Source organism: Vigna angularis, chromosome 2 (genome assembly GCF_016808095.1).
Source record: "Vigna angularis cultivar LongXiaoDou No.4 chromosome 2, ASM1680809v1, whole genome shotgun sequence".
Lineage (NCBI taxonomy): Eukaryota > Viridiplantae > Streptophyta > Magnoliopsida > Fabales > Fabaceae > Vigna > Vigna angularis.
Window position 1 is genome coordinate 12,525,425 of NC_068971.1, and position 10,880 is coordinate 12,536,304.

The 10,880-nt window shown below is 32.0% G+C and overlaps 1 protein-coding gene across 1 annotated transcript; it reads right to left on the minus strand.

Annotated features, from left to right (window-relative positions):
* Positions 1-805: 805 nt before the first annotated feature.
* On the minus strand, positions 806-3,895 carry LOC108328276 (uncharacterized). Its single transcript, XM_017562111.2, is given in 7 exon segments — positions 806-1,273; positions 1,275-1,370; positions 1,664-1,723; positions 2,473-2,670; positions 2,814-2,959; positions 3,334-3,445; positions 3,683-3,895. Coding segments are annotated over 6 exon segments (636 nt in total). The 5' UTR covers positions 3,428-3,445; positions 3,683-3,895; the 3' UTR covers positions 806-1,231.
* Positions 3,896-10,880: the final 6,985 nt, after the last annotated feature.

Here is a 10,880-nt window from a genome sequence, read left to right on the forward strand (position 1 = left end):
TTACTTTTATAATTTCTTTTTTGAAATTTTTTTCATTTTCTTTTAAATAAAAATAATAATAAAAATTTTCTTTTTTAACTTTCCAAAATAATAAAATTATATATTTAAAATATACTTATAATTAAAAAATTATTTTAAATAATTTTTTATAAAATCAATATTTATACATTTATATTTAATTAAAAAGATATTAAATATCATGTAAATTTTGGAAATTATTGAACTTGTAAAGTAAATAAAAGAAATAACTAAAAAAATATTAAAAGTGAATTAATTTAGTTTGGGGCCTAGCCCCATCCTAACCCTACCCCAGCCCACTTTATGTGGGGCTTTAGGGGTTAGGGCTTTTAAAAAGCCCCCCTATTAAGTGGGCTAGAAAATTGGGGCTTGATTTTAGAAGGGGTTAGGGTCAACCCATGGGACAGGAGTTCAAATGACACCTCTAACTATTGGTATGACTTTCATATTATTTATGGCAAAAGACAGCAAACTTTCATATATAATATTTTTTTTTCTCACATATTCTTTCATTTTTATACCAGTCATTGTCACTTAATTTGAAATTCACACGCTTGTGGACCCTATGCAAGCAGAACCAGAGAACACAGTGTTGCTTCCAAATAGAAACTACTGGTTCTCTAGGAAAGGAACATTACATAAAACATAGATCCTGGTTTCATGATATTGTCCAACTCCTAGAAATATGGCAATGTCTCCACCACAAGCATTTTTTAACTAGATTGTCTGGCAGAGCAAATAAATTGGAACAGAAACAATGAATTATGAAGTAGATAGGGTCAGCATAGGATGTTATAATAACTCTCTTTGTACTTGTATTTTAAAAAAAATACATGTATCCACATTCACATTCACTTGCTACAGCAATTGTGATGCATATATATACTCTTACAGATTTAATGTTATACTTTTAATGCCAGAATTTTATATATGAGTGTTTCCTCAGTGATTAAAATTTCTGGATATATATATATATATATATATATATATCACTGCTTGTAAATGTATTGTCAAATAATTAAACATGCATGAGTATCACAACCACTACATAGAAAGTCTTGAATTTTTCAATGATATGCAGACACAACTTGATATGCTGTATTAAAAATTTTACACTGACAATGTATCTCTCCTCAATATGGTGTTATGTATTTGGCAATCTTCTGCAACGAAGACACCACAAATCTGTTAGAACGTTGTTTCCATAAGAGTCTTAAAGAAGAAAGGCTTGTTGGCCAGCCATCGTTAAAGATTTGAAGGGCATAGATTGCAGTGCACATATCTGTGTTTTCCAGGAATTTCTCTGCACTGTCAAAAACCAAGGGTCCATACTCCAAAACCATTCTTGTGCACTGCAAACAATTTGGAAGATATATAAAAACCAAAGTCAAAAATGGGATTAGGAAAGTTATGTTCTTGTGTACTTTCTACACAACACTGCAAAATTCTTAGTTGTGCATATAACATACATTGGCCTAGTTCATATTGTACACTATAACTTGCTCATTCCAGATATTATAATCACTACTAGGGTTCAAGCATGATAATATCTAATTTGGTCAGTAGTATAAAAGTTGGAAATTGAAACTTCATATGATTGAATGCAAATTAAGGAAACTGAAGGAATTAGTCAGATTTTGCTCACCTTATTTGCATACTTCTCCACTGAGTTGCATACCTTCACTGCTGTCTCAATTATATCTAGCTGACATATTAAATTAAATGTTTACCAGTTTATTCAAGAAAACTTCATCTAAATGAAGCAGAATGATACATTAGTTAAGAAAATTTAAACAAAAGTTGTACTAGGCTTATGACAGTAGAAGGGGTGAAAGTAAAGATAGTAGACCTTTGAGAGAACCAAAACTATAGAAAATTTAATTTACCTGTATATCTTATCCAGTTTGTTAAAAAGAAAGTATTTTACATGAACATTTTTTAAAATAATTACTGGATGGCTGTTCTAGAATCTTATATATGAAGCATTTACTTTTCAAATATATTACTTAACTGTGATCTGAAATTTAATTTCATTTAACAATTAGTACAAAATACTTATCTCTCATTCAACTCAAATCTCCTTCCTTTACTATCTATCTCTGTACTTATTACTAAATATATAAACTATTGATCCTAAATTCAAAAGATAATTTTTATATTTCTTTCCTTTTTTTCCACCCCTATATTCATATTCATATGCTGATGCACCCAACATTATAATCAAAATTCTTGTGATATGGCTGCAACTATGAATTTTTTAAGTCAAAAGAAAGTATAATTTGCAGTGAAATCTCCATGCAATCATTTAACATCCATCAAGTTTTGTGGTAGATGAAAACCGTGTACAACTAGAAACTATGGAAAAAGTTTGCTCATATCAGGAGACAGATGGACTAAAATTTCACACCACAGTGCCAAACTTTATTTTAGTAGCAGAAAGATGAAATTACATACCTTGGTATCACTATCTTTCAACTTAGTCAATAAAGTTGAAACAGCATCTTTGAAAAAGCCGCAGCTATCTTCTTGAACTTGTGAGGAAATATATGAAATGACATGACAGATATGGATCTTGTGGCAGAACTCTTCAGGCTGAATTGAAGATATTTCTAAGAAGAAAAGAGGAGCATAAAAGTCCACCAAAGTAATGCACTGTGTAATACAGAAGAAACAGAGGAATTCATATAGCATATGATAAATTGTGATTCCACAGTGGAAATTAGAGTTGATTTTTTCATCAACTAACAGCTACAACATCTAAAACAAAAACACAAGAGATCCAGAAAATGACCAACCTGCTGATTAAAAGGGGGAAGCTGGTGGCAAGTGTTGTGGAGAATACCAATGATCTCTTGCTGAGTCTTGTTTTCATTTAGATAATCAAGTGCCTTGGCAGTGTATTCCTCACAAAGTGCACACACATCTGGTTTTATGCTTAGCTCTGCAATTTGAAAACAGGTCAACAAGATTATTTATGCCACATTTTGCTTTTGAAAGAAAATCATTTAAAGCAGTTTCTTAGATGTGCACATGATGCTCAATCAACCTACATTGAAATAAACCCTTTATTTCAATGTGATCACACTTTTTGACAATTACAAGTGTTTGAAGTGTTGGTGGGTATAATCTATGCTTAAGCAACCTGCCACTTTCACGTTCACCAAAGCAAGAGACTAAAAATGGGGGATTGAAAATTTCATCTACAATACATGCATCCACTCTATGGATTTCCTAAGAAGAATAGTAAAAAGCAAAGAAAATGAATGATGAAATTAGTGAAAAAGTTCTCAGAAGTGCCAGAGTTTGCTGTATTACTGCTCAATTGATCACGTTTAGCCAGTTCTCTTGCATCACAAGCCCAGGCAGCAGCCAATACAAAAAGAAACAAGAGTGCCATTCTCCCCTCCATGGTTCCTATAACAAAGCTCTTTTCAAGAATGATAACATTCATCAGGGAAAAAAATAGAAATTAATTATAATTCCTAGAACACCATTTCTGAACAAACATATCAAGATGCCATTTTGATACAACATAGGTGAACACACATGATATATATAATTTACTCAGACACTAGTAAGAATAAATATCATGTTTGTTTTCAGAACAAAGATGAACACACAGAAGCAGACCACAGATCTTTATGATGTGAAACTCTTGAATCACCTCAGTACTTCAAAAGTAACAGGGCACAACTCTGAATTTGGTATAATCAAGCCAAAAAAACATGCAATTCAGTTCATGCTCCCCCGAGAAAAGAAAATCCTGGTGGAGAATAGTTTTGTCAGCATTGATAAACCACTGATCAGAACGATGTGGGACTATGTTTCCGAGTAGTTTTCATAAGAAGCAAATTAAACAAGGAATGGAGAGAAGAGAGATTACTTTTTCTGTGAAAAGAAACTATGAACAGAATAATGGAAAGAAGGTGGTAGTAGTGATTCCTTGCTGGAACTTGGGACTGCCTTGTGGTTGGTGCAAGGAATGGTTCAGAATCAAAGACTAGCGAAATGAACAGAAAAAGTGCAAAGGAAAGTCTTAACTCTCAAGTAATGCAGGAACCTTTTTTTCTTACTTTCTATTTTCAATTTGAATATATAGAATATAGGTTACTCACCTATGTTACATAACAGTCCTATAAATAAGAGAATATAATTAATACATAATTTTTAATGTTTTAATCAAACAAATGTGTTACTTTTTAGTATGTTTTCTACTGTTCTGTGCTTAGGATCTCTATGCCTTGCTTCCTCTTGTTACTAACCATAAGCCTTCATATTCATTTCATCATTCACTTTACTTTTATAATAAAAACTAAAATAAGTAATAAATATATCATCGATATCAAGAAACGACTTATATTTAAAGTAATAAATATTCTAACATTTTTAAAATAATTTTTAGTTGATTAATAATACAAGAACCTTTTGTAGGCAGCCTATGCCCATCAATGTCATGTTTGGTGCAAATAAGTGAAGATGAAAAAGAAGGAAAATAAAATTTAAGTAAATACCTGAATGGGTTCATGAAAGAGGAAGGTGTTAATTGATGGGTTTTGGAATAAATTTTTCTTGTAAATTGATCATTGAATCACTTGTTTATATGCTTTTACTTGAATGAGATTCTTAATAGAAATTCATTTCCGCAATTGTACGTCACATAGACACATTTTTCATTCTTGTGTAGCTTATACATGTCAGGTATTATGTATTGAGACTTCAAACGCATAGAGTTGAAGATTTTGAAGACTTGTTTTTTGAATCTTTGTCCTTTTCTTTTTAAAGTCTTGTGTCTCTTTCATAGTAGAACTTTTTTCCTATAATGATTTCTATTTGCTTGAGGGTTGGTAGTTTTAGCTATGGTAGAAATTGTCTTAATATTTACTGATTATAGTTTCTCTAATTTGATTTTTAAAACAAAAGTTAAATTTATGTATAACGAGTAATGGTAATGTTAAGCTACGAATATTATGGATAACTTTGGTGAACTTAATGATTCTCAAAGTTCTTGGTAGGAGACCAAAATACATGAATTCGAAAGTGTTATTGTGATAATATTGTTAAAAGTACAAAAAAAAATAATCAATCATAGACTCTGTCGTAATTGATTTTCGGTATTATCTTTCAAACAATTTACATTGTTTCAAATACTTTGTCTCATTATTTTTTTATTGTGTATGAGTTAAATAAAGAATTCATAGTTTGGTTATATGCTTCCATGGTTAGCCAAACATCACAAAAATATTATATTTTCATATTTTGTAGCAAATAGGAGCACATTTTAGGAAGATAAACTAACAATGAACAACATAAAATACTTAAATTAAAATTATAACAATATATTGTGCATGTTAATTGTTAGAACCTTTTCCGTGTGAATGTGAATATTAAGATTGATATTCAAATTTTGGTTAAAATTTTGAACCACGTACCTTTTTATCTATCTAAATCTCCCTATAATATAGAAGTCCAAAAATCATTTTATTTTCTTCTTTTTACTTTCTCAAATATACTTTGTTGCATTAGAGTTAAGTAAAGAGGTGTATTAACAAATCTCATTTTTTTTAAATTATCTTCATCATATAACATTTTACTTCTTTTGACTATATCTAATTCACCTGTACGACAATCTTTACATTGAAAAAGTCACTATTGTTACTAATTATGTATTAAACCTGTAAGAATCGAGAATTTGAAAGATTTTGGAGTGAATAGGTGTATGAGAATAATAAGACCGAATGATTTATATTAAAATAATATTACTATATAAAGAAAAATTTCAAATGTTCGTCCTATTTTCTGATACAACCATTTCTCTCCAAATCTTCTTTTCTCTTCTTTTCTCCTCATTCTCTCTAAAATTACTCACTGTTGGTTCATCTAATAAGTGATCACAACCTCCCTAGACGATCATGAGATCAAGGGCTTCCTTTTCCACCGATCAATTTCGTGTTTAGAGCCGGTAAGTTTGTCTCTCTTTGATTCTTGAAATTACTGCAATTTCTGGTACATGCAAGCACTGTTCGGTTTTGCATGTGTTCATTGGTTCTTCATCTGGGTTCTGATTCTGTTTTTGGGTTTGGTGGTTGGTTTCCTTTCACCAATCCAAAGTCTGTAGGCTGCCCTAGGATCACTTGAGGTTTAGCAAAACTGTGGAGAGGTTTAAATCTGTTAAGTTGCTTTGAGGTAAGGGAAGTTAGTTAATTTAATTGTTTGGTTGATGATTCTGCATGTGTGTGAAATTGAATGATTTGATGTTCGATGATCCTTGTGTGAACTGTTATATGCTATGTTTATGAGGTTTGGGTTTGTGCAGAATTTTGGTTCAATGGCCGAGTGAATTGTGAGGAAGTATGATGGTGAAATTAGGAAATTTGTGTTTGGTATTAGGTGGGTGGTTGGTCTCCTAGTCGTACTCAGTTTTGTATTAGCGTTCGTTACTAGTCATACTCAGTTTTGTATTAGCATTCGTTACTAGTCGTACTTGGTTCTGTATTAGCGTTATTTGCTAGTCATACTCAGTTTTGTATTAGCGTTCGTTCTTAGTAGTGCTAAGTTTTGTATTGTGTTCGGTATTAGCTGAGTTCTGCTTCCGTGGGGCTTCAGTTAATGACCGATCGGTCTTGTACTAGTATTCGGTTGAATCTAGCGATCGGTCTTAGTGGGGTGTGTGGCCTCTTAGTAGCGATTGGTCTTAGTGGGGTGTGTGGCCTCTTAGTAGCGATCAGTATTAGAGGGGTATGTGGCCTATTAGTAGCACTCGGTCTTGTACTAGTGCTCGATCTCGTACTAGTATTGGTTTTAAATGCGTTCGGCTTCTCTTGGGCCTTAACTGTTAATGACCGTTCGGTGATATTTTAGTAATCAGTATGAACTCTAAGTGTTCGGCCTAAGCTATAGGTGTTCGACCTAAGCCATAAGCGTTCGGTCTAAACTTAATAGTGCTACTAAGAGGTAGTCGGTCAGTAATAGTGATCGACCTTCTCTTCAGTTGTATCTATTATTAACCGTTCGGTCCTGTTCTTTAGGTAGTGAGAGAACGATAGGTCTCCAACATTCACAGGGTGTTCGGTATTGTTCATATATGTTTGGTGATTTCTGTTTGTCCCATATTTATATTTATTCCAGAATGCTATTTTAATTAATTGTTCCAATTGCTTTGATGACTGATGTATGCATTATCATAATGGTGTCAAATTGAAAGTATGGTTGATGGACGTAATTCCATGATTCTCATGGAGAGGTTACATGGTGGTGCCTTTTGTTGTGATTGACCATATGAATGGTCGGAGTGTCCTAATGGGGTTTATCCTGACATTCTAATGATCATCCATGCTCAAGTAGAGAGTGATGAGTCATGTGGTGAGAATAGCAGGAGGTCCTAGCCTATAGGTTTAGGTGATTTATAACAGACTAACCTGGTGTGGCAGCTGATGGGTTTCCAGTTACTTCACCACACCGGTGCATAAACCCCTGGAACTTGACATTTCATACAATCCGGATGGTCAAGTCAAGTGGTCGGTCATTAACTGTTTGATGTATTCGGTCATTACCTGTATTGTGTGGTTAGTCCTTGCATGCTTGAAATGCTCTGTTGTTACATGCTTATGAATTGGTTTAATCAGTATGAGTAGTATGATCAATTAAATTACTCTAGCTTACCCTTGCTTTTCTGTGGTTTGTCTTTGTATTTTGTTTCTCTTTTGCGATGATCACCTTAATGGTGTGAGCTTAGGGATGCAGTCTTTTCAATGGAGCAGCTGAAGGGTGGAAAAGCAAAGCTTTTAGAATAGGTAGTTATTTTTGTTATTCTGGTGAAAAATTTTTATTCACCAAATCTGTAGTTCTTGTTATAACATTATCCATGTAATGTTTCATTTTAGTAGTTTTATATTACTAAATTGGAATGTTACAAAATCTTACATATATTTAAAATTGATCTTTGACCAAAACTCAAATCTCACTTCTTTAGATAAGCAGATGCAATTTAATTGTTATACCTTATGGTGTTTATAAATTGTTCAAATTTAGAAATTGTTATTACTTTGTTGCCTTTTAAAATAGACTCTTAGTTTTGAAGTTTTTTTATTATTTTGTTGGCGTTTTCCATAAATGCATTGTACAAAATCTATAAGGTGCATTTTCATGATTTGTTCATAGATGTAATTAATCCTTGCACATATCAAACATACAAAATTGATTAACTAATATAAGTGAGTCCTTAAGCAAGCCATTAATTATGGTAACCAAGTTCTTTAATATTCATAGTATAAATGTAGTAAGGTCCTTACTAGATAAGAAAAAAAGTAAGTCGTTTACGACTACAAGTACCTTATGCATGTTATTAACAAAATTCAAAGTGTAGTTGTTTAATATTGTGTCAACCAAGTTCTTTAATATTTATAGTATAAATGTAGTAAGACCCTTAGAAGAAAAAAAAAAGTAAATTGTTCACAAGAACAAATACCTTATGCATGTTATTGATAAAATTCAAAGTGTAGTTCACATGATTAATTAAATCTTCCTTAAGCAATGTTAGGAACCACTTCTAGCTATCTTTATTATCTACATCAACAATGGCATAAGCCCACATATAGGTAATATCCCTTTCCAAAATATCCAAACAAACAAACTTTCAAATAGGAGCATAAATGGTGATCTAATGATGTAATTTATTTTACTTGTTGAATTAGGATTTTTTCCTTAGTACTTCATAAACATAATCATATATATGTCTATACTACTTTTTGTAACTACCTTCTATTTTATCTCTTATGACTTTGAATATTTTTTATTCTTCCACAATTGTTCCAAATTTTCTTTTAAAAATATCAATAATAATAATAGTTAGAATAAAATAATTCTTTAGGTTATCCTCAATATTATCAACAACCTACTTCTTAATTGTCTATTTGATTCTATACACCCTATAGTAGTTGTGTTATTTAATAAAGTTATTGATTTGAAAAGAAATTGTTACATCATTCTTGGTTAATAAGCCAATAATGAACAATTAGGTATCTTGCATTTTTTTTCATTATTCTAGTTAACCAAGTTATTCTTCATTACTTTCATTGCCCTCTTCCCAAAATTATGTAATCTAAAAGTATATTTTTTAAATCAACCAAGTTTGAAAACTTCATATCAACTTCTAATAGAATTTCATCAAAGTCATACTAAATTGTGCAAAGAAATTTTTTCCATTATTGCTTTTTTCAGCATTAAAACTTTTGGTTGTCTCAATAATTCAGGATCATATTCCTTATTTTCATAAATATAAAAATCACCATCAACATCACTAGTATTAAAACTATTATCAATTTAATAATCATTGTTGTCTTCTTCGTAACTCCTAAATAATGACTTGCATAAACTATCTTTAATGAAGTCAAAAGAATTTGAGTACCTAACATCACTATGTTTCTCATCACCATCTAATCCTTCCTCAAGTAGGTCCTATATATCAAGTTCTTCAATAAATTATTTTACAACATTTTCTCTTAATGACTGTTGGAAGTCCCACATCGACTAGAGATAAGACCAATTTATAATATATAAGAGGGGTGCAAACCTCACCTTACAAGCCAGTTTTGTGGGGTTGAGTTAGGCTTAAAAACCTACTTTCTAATATGGTATCAGAATCATGATTAAAGTTTATCCTAACGATATTTGTTGTTTGTTGGGCATTTCTGTTTGCACCTGTTGTCGGGCCGCTATCGTACCACCCAATTTCTACTATCATATTAGAAAGTGGGTTTTTAAGTCTAACTCAACTCCACAAAACCGGCTTGTAAGGTGAGGTTTGCACACAACCAATTTTGTTACTATCAAGATCTTCATCTTCTACCTTTTGTTCTTGGTCTTCCTACAATTTCTTCTCCTTCTATGGTTACTCCATCTGTTACTCTCGCATCGTTATGTTTTATGTTTTGACTTTGCTTTCTAGGGTTTTCAATGAGAAACAATTGGGTGCTTTAATCACTCGTAGCCTTGGATTGATTTTTGAGGAATCTGGAGGAGTTTCTGGAGATTCGGGTTGTGAAATTTTTTGTCCAATTTGAGGTTGTGAAATTCAATGGCTTCTACAATTGTTCCTTCTTCTACTAATTCTCAGGCGTAGTCACATTCCTCAACTCCGAGACTTTCTCAAGAGCAAATTCATGGTCTATCGGCACTTCTTCCTCAATCTAATCCCACAGTCACACATTCTACCAATCTAGTGAGTTCTCATAATGTTTCCACTTCTTCTCAAGATCAAGGTAATATCTATTCCTAATGGATTCTAGACACATGTGCTACTGATCATATATCCAGTTATTTATCTCATTTTATTTTTTATTATAGAATCTCACCAATTATAGTATCACTACCCAACAAGAACTCTTCATTCGCTCATTATTCTAGCACAGTTTCTCTTAGCCCACACCTTACTTTACATAATGTCTTGTTTATTCCTAATTTTTCAGTCAATATTATTTCGGTCACAAAGTTAACTAAATCTCTATCTTATAAAATTATCATTTCTGAATTTTCATGTGAAATACAGGACAAGTCAACCCTGCAAATGATTGGGGTTCCTGCATCCACACCCCTTGGTTCACCAGCTTCTATTACTCCTGAGAATTTCATTGCTTATTCTACAATAAGACCTAACTCTATAGATATTTGGCACTCTAGACTAGGGCATCCTACTTCTTCTTGTTATATCAAATTACGCACCATGTATGTCATTTTACTTGATACAAAATACACTCATTGTGATAATTGTCACTATTCTAAGCAAAGGAAATTGCCTTTTCAATTAAGTACTACTATTTCAAAAGCTCCTTTTGATTTAATTCATATTGATATTTGGGGGCCCTATT